The following is a 26491-nucleotide window of genomic DNA, read 5'->3' as shown; positions in this document are numbered from 1 at the left end:
ATCTGCCTAGCTCGCCTCAGGTTCCTGTTTGATACTGAAGTAGCTCAGCCACTCTTGAAAGAAAAAAAACCAGTGCAGCCAGTGCTCCTTGTTTTGTTGGACTGTGCAGTGAGGGTGCGCTGGTTTAACCACTGTGGTAGCCCTTCCCTGCAATGTGATCTGGTCTCTGCCCCAGCCCCAGGCGTGGTTCCCCAGCAGAGGTAAGATCTGCCTTTGCAGAGATTCATCCTGCTTCAGAAGAGAGTTTGGGGTAAATCCAGGAGGCTGGGATTTTAAAGTAGAGTTTTTAAAGGCTGGTTTATTCTGGCTCTGAGAGAGGCTTTCTTGGCTGTGGCAGCTGGTATGGTTAAGTCAGCAAAGGCACTTTAGTGTTGCTGGCAGTGTGGCAACTCTGTCTGAGAGCCGTCTTGATCCTTTAAAACATGTCAGATGATTCCAGATGTGTTGTATAAACAGAAACTGAAGTACTGGTCTTGCACATGCAGATGCTTTCAAGGTATTTGTCTGCCGTAATGTCCTTGAACTGACTTTCAATAAAATCATTGGGAACTTTGCCGTTGAGAGCAATGGAAGCAAGAGTAGGCCCACTGTATGCTTTTTTAAAAAATATCCAGGGAAAGAATTATTAAAAATAAGTATTTCTGAGAGTATTCAGTTGCCTTCTGTTACTACTGAGCACTCTGTACAAGCAATGCAAGTGGCATTCAGAAAGGTAGAGCATTGGCTATGCTGGATCCAACACAGCAGAATTCAGAGCACGTTTTTCACAGCTTTTGAAGACAGCACATCTGAAGAGATGCTCAGGACCTTGCAGGATCAGGCCTGTGAATAACAGAAGTGACACAGTAACAGCAGCAGTGTGAAGCTGAAGCAAGAGTACTTAACATATGTGAGGCTATGCTTTGTCATTTGCCAAAAAACATGAATCTTGAGGGGCCAAACCCAAAACACTTAAGCTTTGCTTTTGTCCTCATTTATCCTGCTGTACTTTACAGAATTACAGCCAGACTTTATTTATTTGGATTTGTTTGTGTGGGATCATATTTTCAACTCTTGGCATTTAAGTTCCATCTGGAAAATATTTGAGCTTCATCACCAAATGTGAACATACAAATGTTACTTTTGTCTTGCTGATAATAGTTGCATATTTGCAGTGGACAAATGCAACATGTTCACCTGCAGTGGATCAGCTTGCGTGCTTACAAAGCACACAAATCGAAATCCAGTGTCAGTATCAGGAAAGTAGGCACTGGATTGTGCTGACATAACCCGTATTGCATATGCTGGGTTTGTTATCTGTATTTCTACAACTCCCCCACGGCCACCTCAACCAATGCAATGTGTATCTGCTACAGATTATTCCCTTTCAGGAGACTGTCATAAAAAGTTGTCAAGGAAATTAGATTCATAGCCATATTGTAGAATTTCTGCTGTAATGAAAGGCAGAAAAATACAGAGCATGAGCATCATGCAGTCACTTCAGTGGTTTTCATTTTCATCACCTTTTAAAAATTCCAGTCTGAGCTGATCAGTAATTTAAAACCTAAAGAAAATTATTCAGTGTGCTCAAGTTCATTCTAATGGTTGACTTATTCACAATTTGACATTTTCTGGGTAATAAGTAAAAAGTTTTTAAGTGCAGTATTTTTTCCTAGCCCTCAAGAGCAACTTCAGTTCAAGAGGGAGCGATATGAGCAAAGCAAAGAAGATCTGAGACTGGCTCTGACTGAAGTGGAGAAACAGCAACAGGAGATAGGTTTTGCCCTTCAGCCTGGTTTGAAGGAGAAGCAAGCGCAGCTGACAAACTATGCAAACCTCCTGCAGAAAGCAGAAAACTTAACTTCCCGATTCAATGAATTGGAAAGCCAGGAAGACTGCCTACAGGGTCACACTGGGGATTCCTGCTTCCCAGAGATGGAATGGTTGGAATTAAAGCACCAACATGAAAATCTGCTCAGCCAGCTACAGGTTGGGACCTCGCTGTCTTTCCTTATGAGATTATTGGTGTGCCTGTTGCTTGCGGTTCTCACTGTTTGCCTGTAGTGTCATTCAGCAGGCAAGTTTGTGGGTAAAACTGGGAGTGGTGGAAGTTCTTCCGTAGAAGGGCAGGGAATTTCTCTCTGTCTCTTACTGTGAGAAAAAGAGCATGGGAAGCTCATATTTTTTCACTGCCTTATGCTTTGCAGAGGGATAAATGTTTAAACAAATGAGACCAAGGTAAGTGTGAAGAACATTTTGTACCTGCATAAACAGGTTCAGGGAGCTGTAATACTGAGGCATTTGTTCCTAATCTCCAAGCCACGATAGTTTCATTTTTCCTTTCGGAAGGATGAATGGCTTTTCCTGCATCCTGTTGGTTATTGGTTCCAACCAGATTAGTGCAGATTGCGTTTGCATCCTATGTGGCATACTGCATTTAATCTTTCACCAATTTTTAATAGAAAACATCCCTTTTAAAAGTACCTTCTTATGGAATGCAAACTCTTCCACTTCCGGCTACCAGTAAAGATTTTGTTCATGGTGGAGCCCACGGTGTGCTGGGAAGAGGGCAAGATATTTTTTGTGCACCTGTGGTTAGCTGGGTATCTTAAGGGAAACAAGCAAGTTTTTTGTGCTGCTGTGACAGGCTGTGGATGAGTTATATTTATTTGAGCTAATGGTGGACTAATCCTAGAAACTCCTTTGTTTCTAGACCATAGTGCAGACATTGGAAAGTCACGTTCAAGAGCACCAGCAGTTTCAGGATATGGTAACGGGCCTGAGCACTGAGCTGAAAACTGTCTCTGAGAAGCTTGCTGCTTGTAAAGGTCCAGCAATAGAACAACCATCAGCTGAGAAAAACCAGTTGAAATCACAGGTATGTTGCAGGTTTTGCATCATGGAGAAAGTGGGTCCATGCCCTAGGCACTTGTAGAGACCATCATATTTATATAAAAAGAGCTGCTAATGGTGTCAAACTGAAAAACTAAGAAACCTTTATAAACTTATAAACTTTATAAATTACATGTGGTGTTCCATTCATCAAGATAATTGTAGTCCTAAGCCACTCTTAATGAACTGAAAGGACCTTTGCTGTCAGCTGAACTGAAGGTAGAATTGTCCAAGTTCAAGCACACAGGCTTCTTCAGTTTGGTTGGTTGGGGTTTTTTTTGTGTGTCTCTGGATGTAATGGTGAAAGAGATCATTAAATTTGGTGTTATGAAGTGCCTTTAAATTAGCCAGAGTGGAAAGCTTAGGAAAATGTCAGAGAGACCAATTCAGTTTTAAGAAGTGTCCTTCATGCATAAGTAGGCATTCTTTTGCACTTCGTCAAAAGTCTTGTACAGTCTTGTAGCTGTGAGTGTAGAGAGCTACTGAAAGCTTAAACCATAGCCAGATACGAATCACTGCAATTTCCCTTCCACCAGAATTTGCTATACCTCTAACAAGTAAAAAGGAATACGAGAGGGAGGGGATTTCCAAGTTGAGAACTTGGAAAGATCACCACACACCTCACAGGATACTACCTGATTATTTATCATTGTCATAATGCTTATAACTTCGGAGTCCTTTGTTCATAAAAATGGCTGACTAAAATTACTGATTTAGTATTTAACTCTCTGCATGCAGCAAACAGGTCTGCATGTACTTTTCAGCACAGATTGTTGTTTATTTATGACTTTAGTGGTTGACTTTAGATCTTAGCATTAAGTATATTGATTGAAGATGCTTTTCAATAGAATGTTTTCTTTCCGTTTAAAGGAACAACAAGGACCTCTTAGTCGATGCGAAGACATGTTAAAGAAGATTTTGGTTTTAGCAGAAACTGTTAAACAAAACACCTCTTCACCAGGGCAGAAGTTTATTAAGGATGATATTGAAACACTTCAGAGTAAACACAGGAGTCTGGAAGAAAGACTTGAAAATGTTGAGCAAAAGGAGGAAAATATTTTCACTGAAGTCCTTGAGTTAAAAGATGAGTTTGGTAATGAAATGCAGATGGAAGATAAGGCAGATGCAATGCTGAAGAGAGAGACACAGATCACTTCTGATACTCCTGTTGCTGCAGAAGAGAGCCCTGCAGCAGTGGAGTTAAAGGACCCTTTTGAAATGCATGATGTGAGTATATTTAATGACAGTCACAATGGGAGACTGGTTAAGGAGGCATCTGTGTCTCAGATGCCTTTTGTATGTTGCATCCTATATTGCATCCTTCATTTCATTGAAATGAAGCCATCTGTAATTATATGTGTTTAAATCAAAGATGTGGAGAAGAACTCCCGTAACTTACTTTAACAAGTCTGTGACAAGCCAATAATGTCTATTCAAAACTGCAGTCTTCCATTGAAACACAACCTGCACATAGCTTTCTCTTGCTTGTGATTAGGGCAGGTATCCTTGGTCAGGATACAAAGGGAGAAGGTGTATAGATGAGAGAACTGCAGATACACCTCTGCCAAAGGACTTTGAGAGCTTCTCTTAAACCAGTAGGGCTTGTTTAGAACTGCAACACAATTTGTGCTATTTGTTTTCATAAATAATGTTGTGCCTTTCAGAGATCTAATGTTAAAACACAGTATTAACGGTCACACAAGCTGGTTGTCTTTTATATTGTTTCTCTTTGGATCAAGACGTCAATGGAAATATGTCAGAGAGAGAAGCAAAATGGTCTGCTTTTGGAGGAAGGCAGTGTATTGATAGATAATCCGTTACAGGGCATCCATCAAAGCAAGGACAGATTGGGGCAGACTCTTCAGGTGCCTGACAAATATGTTCTAATACATGTCAATATATATGCATATATACGCCTGTGTCTGTTCACCAGAAATGCATATGTAATTCCTTAAAACTTGTGGTCTTAGAGATGTATTTTCCTAGTCTAATGAAAGGAATGGTAAATTATGTTCTCCAAATCATCCCCTCAGTCTTGCACATGTGAAGTATGCAAGATCTCTGCACATCCCCAGGGCTTGGACCTACTTTCTCCATGATGCAAAATGTGCAGCATTCCTGTGAATTTAACACATTTTGTCATCTGCGTGCACTAGGTAGGTAATGAGAGGTCACTAACCTGGAACCATTGATCTTTAGGGGACCTCAGGACATTATCACTGTAAATTACTTCACATGTGCAAAACTGAGGGAAGGATTTGGAGAATTCCCTCGTGGACCTGACCATTGAGTGGTAGCAGTAGCTGGGAGAGATGACCATCAAAGTATCAGAGTGGAAACCATCCGTACTGCATTTTCTGGAGAAGGAACAAGATCAGTAGTTAGAGTTGCCAAGTGTGTCTGAGCAGAAACTTCTATGACAGTATTAAAAATCATGTGAGCCCTTACTCCTGTTTGTTTTGTCCTGAAATTGTTTCATAGTGATTGAGGTCCCAATACGGCAAACTGATCTGAGCAGGCGTTTCCAAGAGGCTCTGGGTTTGGGTTACCTCAGCCTTTTCAGCTTCCTTCATTAAGCTAAATTGAAGAAAGTGTAGGCAGCTTGTGGAGTGTGTTATTCCTTAGTAAACTTAGAATTTGGACTGTGACTTTTACTGGTTGTGAACATTTTGTATTTTTCAAATCAGGGGGAGGTTGATAAAGAGAGCCCAGGTATGGACAAACATGAGAAGGTCCAAGAGGACATTCTGGACAACACGGTTCAGGGTGGTGAAGCAGAACTAGAAAGACATCAGGATGGTGTTGGTATTGAAGGTGATGAAACAAGAAAGGACACCCATCCAGCAGAGGTAACTGAACATGAGATTCCACAAGACTGATTGAATTTGAGGGTATATGTATACAGTTTAGTTGCAGTGGGGATGATATGACTAATATATAAATAATAAAACCCTCAAGTTACAGTGAGCTATTTTTGTCTGATGTGCTGTATGCTTAGTATGTGTTAATCCTCTGAATCTTTTCCTGTACATTTAAAATTAGTATGGAGGGAATTTTTTTTTCCATTAGTGATTTGCTGAGGATAATGTATTCCAAGTCACCTGGACATTTTGTGATGTTTTCTTACCATTTTGCTTCAATACTGTTATTCTGCTTGAGTCTATTTCATTTATTTAGATTTTTTATTTACATCTTTACTTTGCACGTAGGAGGCTGCATTTGAAATGCTGTGTCCTGTTTTGTGCACCCTGGTACAAGGGAAGTTTTGACAGAGTAGAGTAGTGTTGAGGAGCTAGAGCCATAGTGAGTGGGAAGAAACAAAGTTCTTGCTGGAGATGAAAAAGCTAACGCTAACAGGGCTCTTGTTGCTGTCATCCCCTCCCTGAAAGGGGTGTTACAGAGAAAACAGCCAGGCTCTTTTCAGACCTTAAGTTTCAGCAAACTGTGTGAGATGCTGAAAGCAGTGTGGTTGTGACAAGATGGAGCACGGTGTGCACTCATGAGCTTGCCGAGAATTGGGGTATATCTGTTCATTCTGGGTTGCAGGTTGGGCTACTTTCAGTACATATCCTGTGTGACTTGCAGCCACTAGCTCAAATAACCATGCAGATTCATGCTGTAAGGATTTGCCATTCTTTTATTTTGTGTAGGTGGCCGTTTTATTTTATCTTGTTTCCAGATGATAAACAAACTCAGGCAGAACTTACAGTCAGCAAATACCTCAGCATGTACATACAACAAATTCCTGGGCTGCCCAGGGAAGTATCCTGCCTGGTAATGTGCTGGGTGCCTCACCACAGACTCTCTGTCTACAGTACAAGTACAAGATTGGAGCCTCAGGAAAAAGTCTAACCTTTTTTAAAAATGCATTTGAGATTGCATCCAGGGGCACACAGTTCAAGGCCCATGCTTAGAGTAACAAAGCATGAACAGTGTAGGTAGAAGAACCACATTTGCAGTCTGCAATTTTTCTAAAAATTCATAACAGAATTACAGCACTGCTTCTCCTAGATGGTTTCCTTTGCCATAACCTTGCCCACAATAAATTATGAGATGTAGTTGTGGTTTTCCTCATCTACCTATAATTATGGGCTTTGTAACTTTGTCATCTCAAGCACTGTAATTACTGCTCAGCAGGTTTGATTATGGCATTTTGATTACTTGTTTCTTTTATTTTTCTTACACCAAAAGGAGGATGTCAAGAATCAGTCATATAGAGAAGATGTGGAGCAGGTTCAGCAAAGGGTGTGCCAAAAGAGTCAAGTCCTGAAATCTGCAGCAGTTGAGAAAGGGGGTCTGCAATCTAATCCCCCAGTTCCTGCACGTGAGGTAACCCACATTCTGTTATTTCAAGCTATATTTGTTAGAGTCACTGAATTTTTGTTTCCACATGGGCTTCAGCTGAAGTTCTGTTATAAAAGAAGAGGCAATTACTGCTGCATCAAAATCAAGATTTTTGTCTTGTGTACACAAAATCAAGTGTATAGTTCTGCTTTATGTTCATGGTAGTTTTGAACGTTATCCAGAGTGCTAGCCACATTGTATTTTTCAGTGGATATGTTCAAAAGGGCAATATTTGTTTTCAGAGCCATCATAATCAGTCTTTATTTTATGATATTTAGAGGTTCTTTTTAAGCTGTTAATCAATACAGCTTCTTTCCATGTCATTATAGTTAGCTGTGGTAGTCTTTGCCACCATAAGGAAGGCAAATCAGAAAACTGAAATCCAGGAGTGACACAGCATAAGAAAATAAATAAAATAAAACAGAGGAAGAAGGATGAATTCAAGCTGAATGAATTACAAGATGCATTACTAAATTACATTATTACTAAGTCTGTTCTTTAAAGAGTAAGGGTATTACATTCACAGGTGCCCTGTGACTGCTGATCCCTGGTCACCACATTCTTAAATTGAAGGTAGGGCCAAGCTAATCTTCACAGTGAAGTCTATGGGCCGTTCCACAGCTGGCCTGTCCATTGGCAGGTCTTACCTGGGGCTTGCACACATCTGCTGTAACTGGAAGCCTCAACAAAATCTCCCAAAGGTCTTGGGAGCCTGGGGAGGTCCCTGCTGACTGGGAGCTAGCCAGTGTTATTCAAATTTACAAGAAGGGGGTGAGGGAAGACCCAGGACACTAATCTCAGTTCCTGAAAAAATTATGGAGAAGATCATGCTGGGTACTATTGAAATCCTCTTAGAGAACAACACAATCATCATAGAATCATAGAATCATTTAGGTTGGAAAAGATCTTTAAGATCATCAAGTCCAACTATAAACCTGCCACTGCCAATTCCACCACTAATTGCCACCATGTCCCTAATTGCCACCTCTATATGGTTTTTTAAATACCTCCAGGGATGCTGACTCAACCACTTCCCTGGGCAGCCTATTGCAATGCTGGGCAACATCCAATCTAACCTCCCCTGGAGCAACCTGAGGCACTTGTACTTGGGAAAAGAGACCCACACCCACCTCGCTACAGCCTCCTTTCAGGCAGCTGTAGAGAGCAATGAGGTCCCCCCTGAGCCTCCTTTTCTCCAGGCTGAAGAACCCTGGTTCCCTCAGCTGCTCTTTTTAAGACTTGTGCTCCAGACCCATCCCCAGTTTTGTTGCACTTCTCTGGACAGTGTCTTTCTTGCAGTGAGGGGCCTAAAACCAAGCACAGTATTCAAGATGCGGCCTCACCAGTGCCACAGGGGCACAATCACTTCCCTAGTCCTGCTGGCCACACGGCTTCTGGTACAAGCCCGGATGCTGTTGGCCTTCTTGGCCACCTGGGCACACTGCTGGCTCATGTTCAGCTGGCTATCAGCCAGTACCCCCAGGTCCTTTCCCACCAGTCAGCTTTCCAGCCACTATTCCCCAAGCCTGTAGTGTTGCATGGATGTGTTGTGACCCAAGTGCAGGACCCGGCACTGAGTCTTGTTGAACCTCAAACTGCTGGCCTCAGCCCATTGTTTCAGCCTGTCCGGACCCCTCTGCAGAGCCTTCCTGCCCTCCATCAGATCAACACTGCCCCCTGACCTGGTGTCATCTGCAAACTGACTGAGGGAGCCCACAACCCCCTCATCCAGATCACTGATAAAGATATTAAACAGGACTGGCACAGATCAGGCACAGTGAACGTGAGTTCATGGAGAGAAAGTGCTGTTTAACTAATTTGATATCCATCTATGATATTTACCTAGTGGGTAAAGGGAAGGTGGTGGATGTAAAAAAAAAAAAAAAAAAAAAAAGATGTAAAATTTCTGGATTTTAGGAAGACTTTTGATACTGTTGGTCACAGCATCCTTCTGGACAAATTGTCAAACTGTGGGATGGGCTGGTTCACAGTGCACTGCGTGAAGAAGTGCCTGAAGGGCAGAGCTCAAAGGGTTGTAAAGAATGGGACTACGTCTGGCTGGTGACTGTACCAGCGGTGTACCTCAGGCTTCAAATCTAGAGCCAGTTCTGTTTGATATATTTATAAATGATCTAGGTGCAGGAGTTGAATGCACCGTTAGCAATTCTGATGATGATACCAAACTGGGAGGTGCTGTTGAACTCTCTTGAAGGACAAGATGCCTTGCAAAGGGTTCTAGATAGATTGAAGCATTGGGCGATGGTTAACAGGATGAAATTTAACAAGTCCAAATGCTGGATTCTGCTCCTGGTATGGAGTAGCACTGGGCACGTATAAATTGGGAGAGGAGTGGCTGGAGAGAGAAAGGGATCTGGAGATGCTGGCTGACAGCAGGCTCAATAGGAGTCAGCAATGTGCCCTGGCAGCCAAGAGGGCAGGCTGCATCCTGGGGTGTATTAACCACAGTCAGTCAAAAGAGGTGATTACGTTGGTGTGGCCTCACCTTGAATAGTGTGCGCAGTTCTGGGCCCCACAATTGAGGTGTGAAGGTCCTTGAATGTGTCCAGGGGAGGGCAACACAGCTGGTGAAAGGGCTGGAAGGCATGTCCTGTGGGGAGCGGCGAAGGACTTTGGGCTTGTCTGGTTTGGAGAAAAGGAGGCTGAGGGGTGACCTCGTTGCTCTCTGCAGCTGCCTGAGCTGGGGAAGTGCAGAGGGAGGTGCTGATCTCTTCTCCCTGGGATCCAGTGACAGGACACTGGAAATAGTTCAAAGCTGTGCCAGGGGAGGTTTAGACTGGACGTTAGGAAGCTTTTCTTTACCAAGAGGGTGGTCAAACACTGGAACAGGCTTCCTAGAGAGGTGGTTGATGCCCCAAGCCTGTCGGTGTTTAAGAGGCATTTGGACAGTGCCCTTAAAAACATACTTTAACATTTGGTCAGCCCTGAATTGCTCAGGCTGTTGGACTAGGTGATCATTGTAGGTCTCTTCCAACTGAAAATACTCTTCTGTTCTAAACTGACAGACTTTCACTTCTGACTGTGATTGTTTATATTCAAAAGATTTGGAGCTTGCAAAGGGAAAGGGAAGTAGGTTCTGCTGTTCTCCTGAGGAAGGTGTTGGATAAGAAAGGATTTAAACTATGGGTCATACCCAAGCCTGAAGCCAGAGTCACATTTGGTGGTTTCCTGGAGGCCTGCACGGTGAAGAGTCAACAGGGGAGCCCTGGCTTTGTCTGAAGGACAGTAGCTGGTTAGCAGCCCCCATTCTCTTCCCTTCTCATGTTTTGCTCCTTCCCCAACCATCTAGTAGACTGAAAAACTATGGGAAACATTAAAATTATTGTGTTGGGAGGTGGACACTGTCTGTGTGCCTGTGTATCCGGAGAGGTGGTGCTACAGTGTACATTGAGTCATACAAACAAGCAAAACATGTATACAGCAATCCTGATTTTTTTTTTTAGTGTCAGGACACTTTTCTGTGTGTTTTGATGCATTTATATTTCTATCTGGTAAAGTGGATTTTCTCCTCGCTCTGTGATAGCTGAGCTCAGTTTTTCTGCTTACTTCAGTTCTGTGGCACTCCAAAGTCTTTTTAAGATGAAATCTTATGTCTGAGTTGAATGTACAATCTCCTATATGTTTCCCACGCTTAGGAGCAGGTATATGTTTTAGTAGCTCGTGACCCACAGAGAAACAGATGACCGTGACAGTTTACAAGTGATACGGCTGTGGGGATAGTTGACTGCTTCCTAGTAAAATAGTATCTAAAGTAGCAATACAGTAAGTTTATCCAACAAGAATTTATCATTGCTCATTTTATATGTTGGTACCATGGGGAAGCTCACACTGTAGTCATATCTGCGTATTTGTATGCATTCACTCACGTGAAGTCTATATGTGGAACAGATCACAGTTTACCAGATAGAGACAAGGACTGGGGGAAGGGAAATGCAGAAAGATTTTTAAGGTATTGCCGTGTGACCCAATAAGCCTGTGACATTTCATTTATATTGTTGTATGCAATAGCTGAAGGTGATTTAGAGGATTACGTTTTACGTCTGAACTGGGGCTGTCTAAGAGCATCCAGTTGGGCAATGACCTTGGCTCAGCTGGTGGACTGTTCAACCTGGCCACACCACAGGTGACTTGTTCTTCTGCCATTGTGGGAATTGATGGCAGTGCCAGGGACTGGCTCTGGAGCCCCTCATTCCCTTCCTCCCCACCCTGACTGAGACATGACTCCCTAATGCTCTTGCCCCTGAATTTGGATAGCACTTGTGGCAGTAGCAGCCGTGGCTTTGTGTCACAGGCAAGCTGCTTCATGCGTGAGTGAGTCCATGAAGAACAGTTGGAAGAGATGGTCTTGGTGAAGGACACAGCAGTATATTAAGGCAGGTGCTGAGCAGAAGGAATGTGGTTGTGAGGAAAAGTTAAAAGTCCATGAATGTGTAAGGAGGAGGGGGAGAAGACAGGACGGACCTGTGAGTTTATCAGTAGCAGAAGTGGGTGCAGGGAGGATGTTCTTTGAAGGTGGGGATGTCCGAGTTTCAAGCTTAAAATGATGGGCAGAGATTTCATAGGTATCTGAGCAGTGCTGGCAAGCCAGGGTGAGGTGGAGGGTAGTGATGGAGATTCTAGCCTCTGGGTCCTGGTTGACCCACAGAGGCTGTGGGGGAAGCCACAGCAACCTTTAGGCATGGCTTAAACATGTGAAGCAAAGTGTTGCAGTCAGAAAACTTGTTGATTTAGGATCCTCAGAAATAAGAATCCTGTTTTGTGTTGTAGGACACAGGTGCAGAAGTGGTTGTTCAGAAAGAATTGTTTCCCGGAGTGCAAGTAAATACTGAATATTTTGAAGAGGAACAAAAGGTCAATGAGCTGAAAAATAAAGTGGCTGAACTGGATATCGTGCTTATAAATGAACAACTAAAAGAGCTGGAGGTATGGAAATTGCGAAGTCATTCCTCATTGTTAATGTACTGATACACAGAATTATGGTTCGCTTAGCAAAATTCTTGCATATAGTCTTATCTGAGGTTTGACTGCATGATTAGTCCGTTTGTCTACCAGGTAGTCTACAAACACAGTGTCTTAATGCAGGTATGTCCATGTAAATTGTACGGCTCTTCTAGAATGCAGTAGTAGATACACCTTCGATTGCATGTGTGCTTCCATGCATGCTCATTTGCATGTGAATGAGGAAGTGTATGTTTGTAGGTGTATCGGTATTTAACTATATTTTGTGTTGAAAGCTGAAAGTGTTTAAGGTCCTCTTTTAATCTCTTCTCTGTGGTGGGTTTGGTTGTAGAATTTACAAACTGAACTGGAAACATGGAAAGCAAAATCTTTATGTCATAGTCAAGAAGCATTTCCCAGTGCAACAGGATCAAACAGAGCAGAGCTGCAAACCACAGAGCCTGCGGTGCCCTGCTGGGACAGGCTGCTTCAAGAACTAGATGCTGTTAAGGCAGTGAAGCAACAACAGTACTGTTTAATTAATGAGTACCAGAAAAATCTTTCTGCTGCACAGTCCTCAATGAAAAATTTGTCAACAGAAAAAGATAACATAAAAATGTAAGTATAGTTGAGGGTTTCTGTGAGTAGGTTGAACAAATGTGATCCTAGACTGAATTTTCTGCCATACTTCAATAATACTCAGACAAAGATACAGTGTTTTATCTGTCTCATTGATGTTAGGCAACAAGAGAAGTCTCATAGATTTGTAGGTTTAAACAGCCCTTAAAAGAAGCATGTCTGGTGGTTCTCTGCCATCCTTTAGCATCATTACTCTTTTTAATTTTTTTTAGGCAGCACAAAGAAATGGTTGCTGTGCTAAAAACCTATACAAAAGCCATATTAAAATATTATTGAAAAAATATGGCAGATGTGGAAATATTAATTTCTTTTCAGGGACTCATCAGTTCTGATTTTTTTAGGGGGGGAAATATCTCATTGCTCTGAAAAATTAACTTTCTTTGATAAGAAGAATTCTGTGGCAATAAATAAGTCTGCAGAACCAATTCACAGTTAATCAGTTAACACAAAATGTTCAGTACCCACTATGAATTAGCCTTCAAACCATGGAACTAGCCTATCAATCACAATAATTTGAAAATCTTTAAAATAATTTATATAATTTTTAATTTACAGCAAAGAGATTGAAAAAATCTAGCTGCTAAATGTAGGTGAGAATTTCAAAATACTCCTGGAGGTAAAAGATGAGTAGATGAACTCCAAATTAATCTTGAATGAATGGGAATTTTTTAAGTTTTTCTTTTAACTTTATCTTCATTGTAAATCAGAAATTACCATAAAATGTTAATTTGCTTAGAGATGACTCTAACACTATTCTTTATTTTGAAAATTTTATTTATTGTAGCTTTAACAGGAGACTACATTTCTTTAGGAAATGATGCATTCTGTATTTGCATATACTGCAATTTTAGATAAAATGCATTAGAATGTGCCTCTCCTGCAGAGATAACTAGAAATAACTAATGCTGTACAGATAAGCAAGAAACAATGATACTACAACGGTGATTAGGAAATTTGTGAGAGAACATTGAGAGACACATGTAATTAAATGAATAAAGTGAGTGAATCACTTTTGAAACAGTCAAATTCTTTTTTTTTTTAGATGTGTCTAGTCCATGTTTTAGGAACTTTTTAGGGTTTATTTTTAAATGCTATTCATATTTTTGACAGAAGTCCTATGAACAATACAGTTCTTCTGGAGAAAATTAAGGCATGCATAGAGTCCTTACGAAAAGAAAGAGATGTCTTAAACCAGTTGAAAACTCAGCAAGAAAGTTTATCTCAGCATTTAACAGGCATGGATAAAGTGTTAACTGAAAGCCAAATGAGGCAACTGGAGCTATGGTGGCAACACATGGAGCAAACAGTGCAAAAGAAACATGATCAAGTTGTGGCAGAAATTGATGAATTTAACCTGCTTATGAATAAAGCACAGGATATTCAGAGACTGATACAAGAGCAGTGTTTACAAGTGGAGTTACATTCCTCTGCTGCAGGAAAAGCCAAATATCCTGTACTTTGGATGACAGAGCTACAGGACATTAAACATGGTCTTTCTCTATTAACAAGGAGGATTGAACTGCAGATGAAAAGAATTTGGAGTGATCAAGAGAAGGTAGCTTTGGAGAGCTCTATACATGACCTGCAGAGCAAATTGGAAGCATTATCAGCACAACAAACTCCTCGAGAGGATGTTCAGATCACTGGTCCTGCTCTCATGAAACATGAAATGATGAAGAAGATCAAAGAAAATATTTCATGGGTCAGAGATTCACTGTCCTTTCTTGATCAGAAAGCAGCACTTTTCCCCAGTGATGTTAAATCACAGATCAGAAGTTGTCAGCTTATGAGCACAGAAGTTCTAAACAGAGAGCCTGTGATTGTATCGCTGGATTATGGGCTCCAACACATCATGCCCAGCTTGAAGCCTGAGGAGGTATCTGATATGAAGTTTCTTTTACAAACATTGCAGGATTCATACAAGGCTCTGGTTTTAAAATCAGCTCAAAGATTACAGCACTTAGAGTTCCAGCTGGAGGAGAGGCAAAGACTTATTGCAGAAATAGAAAAAGTTCATTGTCAGCTTCGAAATGCTGAGATGCTTGCCAGGCCTGATATGAACCAAACCAGCACGTGGTCAGAATTAATTGATCGACAAGCCATTTTAAAGGAGATTTTAAAGGACGTACAGGAAATAGAAGGGCTTATCTCATCCCACTATAAAGAGAGTCAGATCACAGCTGAGGAACTGAGCCTGTCTGAACAACTATTTTTGATTGATCAATTAAGAAGTCTGAAGAATAGAGCAAAGAAGACACAGAGGCAAATTCAGAGTAAACTTCATGAAGTAGAAAAAAAAATAGCTGTCTACAAAGAGTTTGCTGAAGGAATAACTTCATTGCAACAAGATCTTGTCCTGCAGTATGGTGAAATGAACTTGGAAGAAGATGAACTACTGGGCTCCGAGCAGGAATTAAAGGATAAATGCAAAGCACTTCAAAAAAAAGTATTAGATTTCCAGTTCAATTTGTCACAAATAATGAAGTACAAAGAAATATTTGAATGCGTAGGTCTAAAATGGGACTCACTACAGCTAGATGAATTGCAAACGAAATTTTTTAAAATTAAAAATAAAATTAAGGGCAAGATAATACGCTTTGATAATGTCGTTAGGGAATGCAATAAGATTCAAGTGTTGCTAAATGAAATCCAGGCTATAACATCTACTGTAAGAAAAGAAGCTTACATCCTAAATGACGGCTCTTGCTCTTCTCCTGCTGAGAATCTTATGTCTGCACAGATTCTGTTTCAGGCAGTTCAACAAATCTTGTACTTAACCCAGGAGGTAGCAAATAAAATAAACAAAAATGATGTCCTTGATACACGATTCAAAGAATCTAAGAGGAAAGAAATAAAGAGCCTGGAGAAGGATGCTGAGGAACTGAATCAGTTTCTTCAAAACCTCATCTCTGGTCTCCACTGTGTAAATAAGGAAGATATCCAGAATGAAGTAGAATATATATTTCACATCATAAAGCATATTCAATTAGAGCTCCAGCAGCCACTTCTGATAGACATAAAAATAATGCAGTATGAAAAGTTACGATGGGAAGCAATTCAGAAAATGATGCAAGCAAAGTTCTCCGCTATTAATTGTATAATGGAAAAAGAGAGAAAAAATCCAAAAGAAAAATCTCTTGCGGCTGGTATAGAAACAAAACTAGAGACACTGCAAGATCATGAAACACAACTGAAGATAGACATTGCTGCCCGTGTTGTAAGTATATTTATTAAAAATAAGGTATAGCCATATGTCTTTTCCCAATAATTAGATCAGCTGTCTGTGACTGTAGTGTTTATATTTTAATGACTTATATGCTTCTTTTATTCTAATAACTGAATTGGCCGGTGATCATCTCTGCATTGACGGATATGATGGGAATCATGATAAGAAACCAAGGATACAACGAAATTAGTTGTATTCAGTTTGATTATAATTGAGCACTGGGGTTTAGCATAAGAAAAGAAAGGTAAAGGGGAGGAAGGAAAATGTTGAGTTGAAAAAAGACTGGGTGCAAATTGTCCTGGAATTATTCTTGGAACTGATTTTATGTAACATTTTTGGTATTGACAGTGATGAAAAATACAGAAGTTCCTTGTTCCTACTATAGTGAAAAAGCTTACTCATTGGGAATGATCAAGGAGAGTAAAGCACCAATGTGGTCAGGCTCAGGAAGGATAAGCAAAGGAAAGACAACCAGGATCCAAGGCTTTAACACAAGTATATAAAGCATTGCTGGAGGATCCACCTGATTCTTGATGCGTTTGTCAGGAAGGGTCCACTCAAACTGGAACAGATGCTATTAGAGGGATGAAGACTGTTGAGGGTAGCTGATAAAACTGAATTTGCTCAACCTCTTAAGCTAAGGGCAAGCGGGAAATCTAGTTGAGAAATGTAATTAGGCTGGAGGTAGACTTAATGAATGGAAAAGGACTACTTAAGCTAAAGGGCAGTGTTAATACACAGAGAAAGAATTAGTGAATAAATTTACACTGGAAACCAGAAGAGTGGTAATCTTCATAGCAGATTGGTTCTGGAACTGCATCCAGGTCAAGACAACCTGTGCCATGATGGCCCAAAGGATCAGTGGATACAAATGAGGAAATATGAGGTAGTAGCTAATAACAGGGGGAGGGACTCTGCTTCACTGATGGACTTACGGTCCTGCTGCTAGATTTCCTGGCTTGCTGTGCTTCATCTTCACTGCTTGGGTGTTGTGTGGGAAGCACAATGCCAAAGTTCCGCTGCCCTGTGGGAATCCAAGAGCTGGCAAAGTTACACATCATTCAAGAAGAGGGTTTAGTGAGAAGTAGTTCGGTAAGTCAGAGTGGGTATACCACCTGGAGCAGAATAAAGCATCAACGTGTGGGCTTTCCTTGTCGGAACAGGACATATGGGATGCCATGTCCGTAAGGGGTCTTATGGCTTTTGTCTTCTGCCATCCTTCTCTCTGGCTTTTTCCAGTATTGGCAGTTCCTACATAACCCCTGTTCCTGCGGTTGAGAGCAATCAGTCCATAGGTTACAGCACTGCTCTGTGACTGCCTAGGTAGCAAAGTACATTTGCCATGTCCTCCCTCACTTCCTTAGGCCAGTTCTGGGAGCACTGGTCTCAAAAACAGGTGTGAAATTCTGAAAAGACCATCGGGTGGTCCAGAGGAGCACAGTGGTCTTTCTTAATTGTTCCTTTGTCTTTTTAACACTGTCAGAGTGCTCTGGAGGAGGCATGTAAAGCTGGTGAGCTTTATACCAAGGCTGTTCAGAGGGCTGCCACGTTCCTTGAGGACTATGAAGCTGGACTCCAGTCTGCCACAGCAGAGCTTGGTAGCTCAGAGGAGATCTGTCAGACTCCACAATGGAACGAAGAAGAGTTCAACTCTGCAAAGGCTGACATAGAAAACGTGTACTCCAAGCTGAAGAACGTAGTGAAACCAGAAGATAAAATATGCCTGGAAAATACTTTAACAGAACTAGTCAGTAAGAGTTTGGCATTAAGGGAGAAGGCTCAAAGAAAGGAAGCTGATGAACAGAGGTAAGTTTAAGAGATCTTCCTGGGTCGTGTTACTTATTATGAAGAATTTGGCTGATAATAAATGCAGTATTGTTTCTGCTGTCATAGAACCAGGTAATTCAGCAGAAAGAACTGTAAGCATTTCTGTTGTTTCTAGACGTGATAGTAATGGAAGGAAAATTACCAGGCAATAAGCATATTGCTACTAATTCACAATGCAATAGTTTTTAGTATATTGCACAAAGTGTGTATGGGGCTTGACTGAGGGTCATAGGGTGCCAGAATCAGAGTAAAGCACATTTTCACAGTCTCTAGTTCAGTGCTGCTGTGGGTTAGAATGGTTTTTGGAGGCGCCTTAATGTGTCTCTTCCATAAGCTATTCTGATGGCTTGAGAAAGTAAAGACCAAACAAGACACAGGCCATAGTTTCCTTCCTTCAAATACAGGTGCAGAGGAGATCTGAAGGGCCTTCAGATACATGTACACAAACAGTTTTGGAGATAGATTAAAGGATTTTTAAATTGTTTGCTCATGATCCAGTGCTTCTGATTCTGTTGAGCGTAACCTTAAAATCTGGTTTTATAATCAAAGAATTGGACAACCTTAAAGGCTTTGGTAATAGAAAAGAAATGATAAGATATAGAAATAAGATGTTGGAATTGTGCAGAGCACACATCGTAGGGAAAAGTAGAATGTGTGTTACAAACTGGAACTAATTTTTGGGAACGTCTGAGGAGGATGGAGACCTAGATCAAGACATACAATTCTTTTGAGCAGCTCCTAGGGTGATATATGGATATGCATACCTATATTTCTTTATCTCTGGGGCATTTGTACCTGCATCTCTAAAGTATCTTGGATATCGAACCTGAAGTATATAACAAATAGTAAGGACTGCTAGTTCAGAAGATTCTTTTTAATTTTTTTTTTTTTATTCTAGTGGGCATTATGGTTAGAGAGAGGAGCAACCACAACAGATTTTAATCAGTCTCTTAATTGTTTCCTACAGGTATTTTGAAAAATACAAAAGCTACACAAAAACCAAAGATAAGGTGTGTGATAATCTTAACAAACTGAAAAAGATGCTTAGACAGTCTTTGTCTCAAATACCAACGTCTTACAAAGAAGCTTTGGAGCACTTAGAAGAAAGCAAGGTAAGAGAGGCTCTGAAGAACTTGAAAAACTTACACAAAACTGTGATGTAGCTGTGCACACAGTATGGTGTCACAGTAGAAAGAAGTTAAATTCCTTTATCCTGCATTTATGTATATATAAAACCACAGAATATATACCTATAAAAAGACCAGATTATAATAGGTCACATAAAAAGAGTACGTCATAACACTGTAGAAATCAAACATTGTCTGTGCTTAAGATAATGTTGCATTTTTGTTTAGATCCCTCATTGCTTCTTTGCAGGACCAGGACTGTTCAGATTTCTAATATTGCTGCTGTTTTCTCTCAGAAGTGAAAACCAGAGGATTTCCAGTTTCCCCCCCGCAAGACTCTCTTGCTGCCTCCCCACCAGACCTCTGCTATAATCAGCTGCTTTGCTGCCTTCTCTTTTAGTACTCATCATATTACAGGCTTGTCATTTTATATATCTGTAGCTCCTGCTCATTTATCTTCCCTTCCAAATAACTAGAAAGCAGCAAGGACAACCTAATCACCTGGGTACACTGTTCTGTTTGGTTTGTTTGTTTTATTTACCCCATATTTCTCTGCAGTCTTAGCCAACAGAATTCTCTCATTAAAACCATTTTTAACCAGCTCAGTGGAGTTGTTGCCATTTTATTAGAGGATCCTAATCATATTACTGAATGCTTCATTAGCACTTCTAACTGTATTGTTTTATTTATTTACTTGTTTATTTTTCCTGTCAGATTTTAGTCTCCAACATTGACTTGGCTGAAGATGATCTTGTGAAGCTGAGGCAGGTCTCTGGAGACCTGATGAAATTACGCTGCAGAAATGACAGGGCACTGGGCAGGATTGTAACAGTGCTGTGGGAAAATTGGCTGAGTTTGCTTGAGGCTGCAAAAGGGCTGGAAATTAACTGTGAAGAACTAAAGCAGGAATGGAAATTCATCAATGAAGAGGTGACTTGCTCAACAAACTGTAGGTTTGGGGGAATGTGGTAGGGATGAGGCCCTCAGTAAAATGGCACGTAAACAGCTGACATCAGTGTAGAACATCATTTCCCGCTCGCTGATCAGGCAGTTGTCCCTAGCCTTTCTTGAACCCGGAGTAAAAAATGATGGGGATATTTACAGTACAAATTCTCTGAACCCAGAACAACTCTGTTTGTGGTTGTGTGCTTTGTTAGAGTAAACTCGAATGTTTTAGCACACTTCAGAGGTTCAAGCTCTCTGGCTATGTAATTCCCAGGACTTAGTCACGCATATGAGTAAATGAATAATGTAACTTAAGATGGTGGAATAAAAAAATCACTTTACCTCATGCTTTGACTTACTGTTTACTTAGCTGGAACGTGAAGCAATAATTCTCGATAAGCTCCAGGAAGAACAGCCAGAAAGTCTAAAAGAGAAAGAAAAGGCTACCAGAGAGGAACTGGTAGAATTACTAGATTTTGTGAACTCATTTGAGGAAAACATCAACCAGCAACAGCTCCTCTTACTCTTACTTCTTCACCGAATAAGAAACATCCTGAATACATCTGAAAATACTGAGGCAGAAGCTGCCCTTCCTGCCTTATGCGAGATAAAGGCAATGCAGGATCGATGTAAAAAGTAAGTGGTGTGAAATTTCTGTTGAAGATATGACATAGGACTACTTATAAGCACAGTGTTTTATTGGGTATTAAAGAATAAATGAAAACTGTAATGCACTTAACAAGATAGTGAATGTCCTACTGGGTGAGACCAGTGCTCCATCTAACCCATCTGCTGTCTCCAGCATGGACATTGGGAGATACTAGTTAGGGAGAAGACCTGAGCCTGGCCATACCATGTTAGTCTGCAATTTGTGTTCAAATGTAGTAGTAATCGGAAGGGATGACAGCCAGTTTTGGAGGTTTCAAGCTCTTGTGAACTTGAATGAGATATGTGGATCTTCCACTCTTAGGAAAATCGAACCTTGTGTTTTTTGCAACAGTGCAACTTTTGCCTTACTAAATGAGTGCCACTGTTTAAAATTTGCTTCAAATATTTTTTGCAAATCTGTGATTGTACTTGCCCTTCTCCACGCCTGCTTTTTGACATGGAAATCTTTGTGAATATCTTCTGTTTTGCCAGCATCTTCAGACTCTTGAGAACCTGAGCTCTGTTTGCTGTTAAAACACACATGCTGTCTGATTTGGTCTACCAAGCATACTTCATTTAGCAATATCTGCAGACTCATTTTTGAGGAAACGGAGGAAATAAAGGACTCTGAGATTTAGTTACAGAAAATAATACATGCCTACTTGGGTAGAGCCTAACACGTAATGTATTCTTGCTGGAAATCTTTCATAGGTTATATGAAAAGACTCAAGACCATAAGGATTCCGTACAAGCTGAGATTCAAGAGAGGAGCAAGATCACTGAGGAAATAAGTGCTGTGACAAATGCATTACGGCATGCTGCATCTGGATTGTCACAAGATGCTGCTGGAAAGGCAGGACAACTGGAGGTTGGTAACGGCTCTGTTATTGCGTGGGGACACTTTGAATATGATCTCTTTTATCCTGTGACTTGAACTTGTTCCAGATAGAATTAGTGGCAATTAGTATATGCTATGCACATTGACTTGAAGAGAATGAATCTGGCTCAGTGGAGTATGACTGGCCTTGCCATATCTCTGGTTTACAATCCTCTCCCTCTACGTGGTCTGGTTAGCAGGAACAGATCTGTCTGTCCAGACTGCAGAGAGATTCACAGTCAGTTGCATGCCTTTTAGGAAGGACTACTTAGTGTACATCCTGCACCCCTTCCCCCTTTGCATGCCTAGCCAGAGCAGCTTCAGATGCTCTGGATTTGATGTCCCACATCAGGGGGTTAACCTGGTAAATGCTTTTTTAGAAATCCAGTTGTGATCAAGACCAGTCTCCAGCAGCAGCAACCAGCACTCTGCAGCAACCCAGTCCATACATTTCTATGATTTCAGTATATTTTTGTTACCCTTCTTCAGACTTTATGAAATGCTATTATTCCTAATACTTCCTGAATATGGGGTTATTTATTTATTATTTTAATTATATCTGTTTCAATTTAGTCTTACTGTTTATATTACTACCTTAATTTTTAAATCTTGATCAGAAATTTATTTTTAGTTATATTCAGTTATCTTTTAACTATAGAACATCATTATTTATTTATTTATTTATTCTAGCCTACTAAGGCCTATCACAAATTTGGACTCTCTTTTCTCTGTCTTGTATAAAACCAATAGGAGTCTCTGCCATGTATTTTCTTTAGAAGGTGTATGCTTAAAGCTGGCAACGGGCTAGGAAAAGCACAGAAGCCAAAGACTGTGGTGGCAGATATGAGCATTTCCCTATGGGTTAGCATGGGAGAGGAATGTTAACTACATCTTTTGGAAGTTCTGAAAACCCATGAACCAGCATTTGTCCGAAAGGGCTATTTTTCCATTTAAAATTATTTAGAATTAGAAGTTAGAGTTGGGTCTGCTCTTTTGCTGAGGTTTTTTGTATCCATGAGGAAATGTTACCACTGCAGGTGTTTGATGCCTGCTTTTTTCCCCTCACATCCTAACTGTGCTACTCTGAGCACCTGAAAGTCACCCAAAAGTAAGCTTAGACTTTGTTCCTGATCACGGCAACAGTAGGCACAAGCAAATTGTTAACAGCAATCCTGGCAAATGATTTCTTCGTAGCAGTGTATCGCAGCAGGCCTATTCCTTTTGAGAAGATTCAGCCAAAAGGATTGAAAAAGTATTGCTAAAATCTGCAGGGCAATTTCATTCCTACTTCCAAAGAAAACCTAGTTTCTATAAAATCTATAGCATTATGCAGGGCTCCATTGCATTTCTTGAATGGAAATGCCTATTTTACTTATAGATGATAGTAAGTCTGCGTTAGTTGGGTGGTGAAGTTGTAACTCACCAGCATAGATGGGTATGCAAATGGGAAGTGATATCATCTAGATCTAGCCCCCTAGGAAAAAAAAAACCAAACCTGGGACAGTTTTGACAGATGTCTGCATTCTGGCTAAATAATCTGTGAACATGCATTTATATACAGAAACAAGTTTGCGGAGGCATGCTTTGTTTTTGAGATTAATATTGTAACCGATTCTTCCAAATTCAAGCCAGGGAATCTCTAATCTCCTGTAAATGTTGGCACAGTCTCACCCAGACCATTTGACAACAGCAGTCTTCTCTGTGGTAGAGGCACACAGCTGTTTCATGGCTTTGAGTTTTTTTAATAGCAGACCCAGTTGTCATGGGGTGATAGGAAGTAAATCAGTCTCGGACTCTTACATATCTCTTCTGTGCATTGTATTTGTGTGAGGGAAAAGATTCCCATGTAAAGACTAGGAGTTAATGGATTGTCATTACCCCTGTTTGAAAAAGAAAAGGATGTTAATTTTAATGTCTTTCATTGCCTGGTAGGAGCTTTGGATCACTTTTCCCAAGAACCTGAGTTAACGTTTGAATTTCTCAAACAGCTGAACATTGGGAAAAAGGACCATAAAGGAAAAAAACAGAACTCTCCAACTTGAAATTCTAGAAAACTTTCAAAACAAATAAGTTTCTTCATTCTTTCTGCAATAGAACTTAGATCAGATTTTATTTCTAGGCCACAGGCTGTAGTCAGTTGTTCAAGTTTCTTTTATCTCACAAAAGCTACATTCTTCGTGAAGAACTGGAAACTACTGTTTTGAAAGGAGCCTGTTGTGCTGCTCTGTGTAATTGCCTGAAAGCAGACACTTCAGCTTGAAACCTGTTGCTTTTTGTGGCCTTTGTGTTGTTTATAATAATGAAGAAATGAGCATTGGCTATTAAACGTCATTCAAAGGGAGAGCACAGGGGTTAACAGGGTTAATCTTAGGAGCACTTCAAATGATTAAATTGCTATACCTGTCAATAAACATCAGTGCGTCAGTTGCCTGACATGGAGTAGTATTAAGTTTAATTAATTCTTACAGATTGAAAAGCATTATTTGATTAAATGAGTGAGTATTTCTCAAAGTTAATCTGCTTGCAGAGGTAGTCAGATTAGGTTTGATATCACAAAACCAACTTTTCCAAACCATAATCATGGTAGGAAATACAAAGCATAGTATGTATGTATATATATGTACATATGTACATATACACACATGCACTCAGTAAAAACTGGGTTAAACTGCTGAAGTTATTCTTAATTTTGTAGGAGGTTCAGAGCGTGATTGGTAAAGAAAATCAAACTCTAAAGGATATCATGGAGAAACTCCGGATCAAGTATTCTGAAATGTATACAACAGTTCCTGCAGAAATCCAAACACAGCTGGAGGACAGCAAGAAAGTATTGCAAGACCTAGAAGACAAGGTGACTGTTGTAATTTTCATATTTACCTTTTTGTAATGTATAAATAAGTGCAGTAATACTTGATGAATGTTGTAACTAAATCTCAACTTGAAACATTGATTATTTTCATTTGCGTTTTCCTCTTGGGGAACATGTATACCTGAGGAAAGATTCCTCGTGTTAATTGTTCTCCTTTTAGAATAACCTTACAGTAAGTAAGCAGTGTGAATATAGTATTTTCCTTTTCTGTTAGAAGAGGGCATTGCAGAATTGCTAGCAACAAAGTCTTGCATGTGATATAGGATGCTGTCTTCTATCCAGTCTGATTCTTAAACTACACTAGTAATCAAAGGTGATTGGAAAGTTGTATAGCTTAACTGAGAAGCTATTTTCAAAACTGAGTAAAAAGAGGACTTTGAAACCAGATATTTTTTAAACTAATTTGCACACACGGTAGGGTATCACAGCATGGTTCTTTATAGCACACCTTGAGACATGGTTGCATTCCTTTAAAAGCAGGCAGGGCATTTAAACAACTAAATAATATTGCATTGGGTTTTTTAAATGCTTTCTATCTACAGGGGGTATAAACAGTTTACTGAAAGCAAAGTTAAAGGAAAATGGAGTAATATTGTAAGTTTGAGGTCAAATTTTAGCCTGGTACAATTATTGTCATTGTTATTTATTCATTTGTGTTACTTTTAAAAAGAAAAAAAATCTTTCCGTTCTCTTATTTCAGAAATAATAATATTTAATGCTAATTTTAAAGACTAAATCTCAGTTAATTTGATAAAATATGAAAGTTTAATGAAACCATTCTAAAATCCAGTTACTTGCTAGTGTCTATCAGATGATTCATTCGTGTTTCATTAAATATTTAGAGACATATTCATTACAGCTTATTAGTTTTAATTTGGATAACATTGTAGCTTCTGTTTTGAAATGGAACCACTCTTTTCAGAACCAACAACTGGGTAGGAGAGAGAAGGAGAAGGGAAGTAGAACAGTATTTATGCTTTGGGTTGGTGGTTTTTTTTTTGGTTGTTTACTGTTTCATTTACTGAGATAAAAGATTATCCCAATGCACACATTACATGTTGGAGTGAAAGAGCTGGTCCTGGAAACTAGATAACATTTGCTTTTCACATTTTAGGTAGTGGGAAACAATATAAAAATATATATATTTGATATATATTTCTATAAATTTTTTCAAAATGCATTTACGAAACAAAATAAATCCTAGTGGAACTGGAGGCCAAGTTAGTTACAAACTAGGAGATACCAGCATGTGCTAAATTGCATTAACTTGCCATATTTTAATGGCATTCTGCTTTCTTCTAAATCTGCTAGCTAAAAATTAAAATAAGTTGTAATTTTGATACCATCCATTTTATTTGGAAAAACATAATAAATTTATCCCAGTAAGCAGCCTTGAAATTCAAATCCTGCCACTGATGACCAGAGCATTGACAGATGCAGTATTTTTTCTGAGGAAAGATACAAAGTCAGTGCTCGGGCTGCTTTCTCATTTCCAACTGTGTTGCGTCGCTGATACGTGAGTCCCTTCTGTTTTGGAAACTAGCACTACAAACATCAATGATTTTTCATGTTTGATGTACTCCAAGATAGTAGTAATGGTCAGGTCTTTTAGTGATTACAGTCAGTCCCTTTCTCCAAGGAGTCTTGGGCACTAAGTACAGACAACTTCATACCTTTCTTGTATAAGCATAAGTATTTGAGAGGAGCACTGTAGGGTTTTTCGCTATGTATTTGTTTTTATCAGTGCAGTTTTACCAATACAGTACCTTACTATGGGCATTATTATATTGGTCTGACACAACAGCTGGAATCTATAAATAATGGTAATAAAATTGAGAAATAAAAGTTGATAAATCATTTATTAACTAATGATGATCTTAATTCCTCTTCCCACAAAAAGGAAAAAGTCTTTCAGTATCAGGAGCTTCAAACCAAAATAACTACTGAACTAGAAATCTTTTGCGTCAATGCAGCATAAAGCTGTTCAATGTACATATGCCCCATAAACCCTAAGCCTGCAGCACACAAAAGATTTACCATGGTTTAACAATTTCCTGGTGCTTGGCTGACCCTAGCAGCTAGCAGGGTTTAGGAAGAAAAGATGTCACTTTGGGCTAAGACCAAGGACTTTCTCACTCCCTGCACTTCATCTAGTCTGTAGT

The 26491-nt window shown here is 40.0% G+C and overlaps 1 protein-coding gene across 2 annotated transcripts in view; it reads left to right on the top strand.

Annotated features, from left to right (window-relative positions):
• Positions 1-26491, top strand: part of SYNE2 (spectrin repeat containing nuclear envelope protein 2) — a 191358-nt gene that overhangs the window by 69069 nt on the left and 95798 nt on the right. For both annotated transcript variants that reach the window (XM_055716088.1, XM_055716089.1), the window contains exons 42-55: positions 1656-1968; positions 2693-2857; positions 3742-4098; positions 5559-5720; positions 7063-7200; positions 12001-12156; positions 12524-12789; positions 13921-16027; positions 17520-17842; positions 18831-18975; positions 19705-19920; positions 20306-20571; positions 21295-21451; positions 24156-24311. In XM_055716088.1, the coding sequence (XP_055572063.1) occupies positions 1656-1968; positions 2693-2857; positions 3742-4098; positions 5559-5720; positions 7063-7200; positions 12001-12156; positions 12524-12789; positions 13921-16027; positions 17520-17842; positions 18831-18975; positions 19705-19920; positions 20306-20571; positions 21295-21451; positions 24156-24311 (4927 nt within the window). The remainder of the gene's footprint in view (positions 1-1655; positions 1969-2692; positions 2858-3741; positions 4099-5558; positions 5721-7062; positions 7201-12000; positions 12157-12523; positions 12790-13920; positions 16028-17519; positions 17843-18830; positions 18976-19704; positions 19921-20305; positions 20572-21294; positions 21452-24155; positions 24312-26491) is intronic.

This window comes from Falco cherrug, chromosome 7, assembly GCF_023634085.1.
Source record: "Falco cherrug isolate bFalChe1 chromosome 7, bFalChe1.pri, whole genome shotgun sequence".
NCBI lineage: Eukaryota > Metazoa > Chordata > Aves > Falconiformes > Falconidae > Falco > Falco cherrug.
The sequence above is the reverse complement of the archived record's forward strand: the minus strand, read 5'-3'. Positions and strand labels throughout refer to the sequence as shown.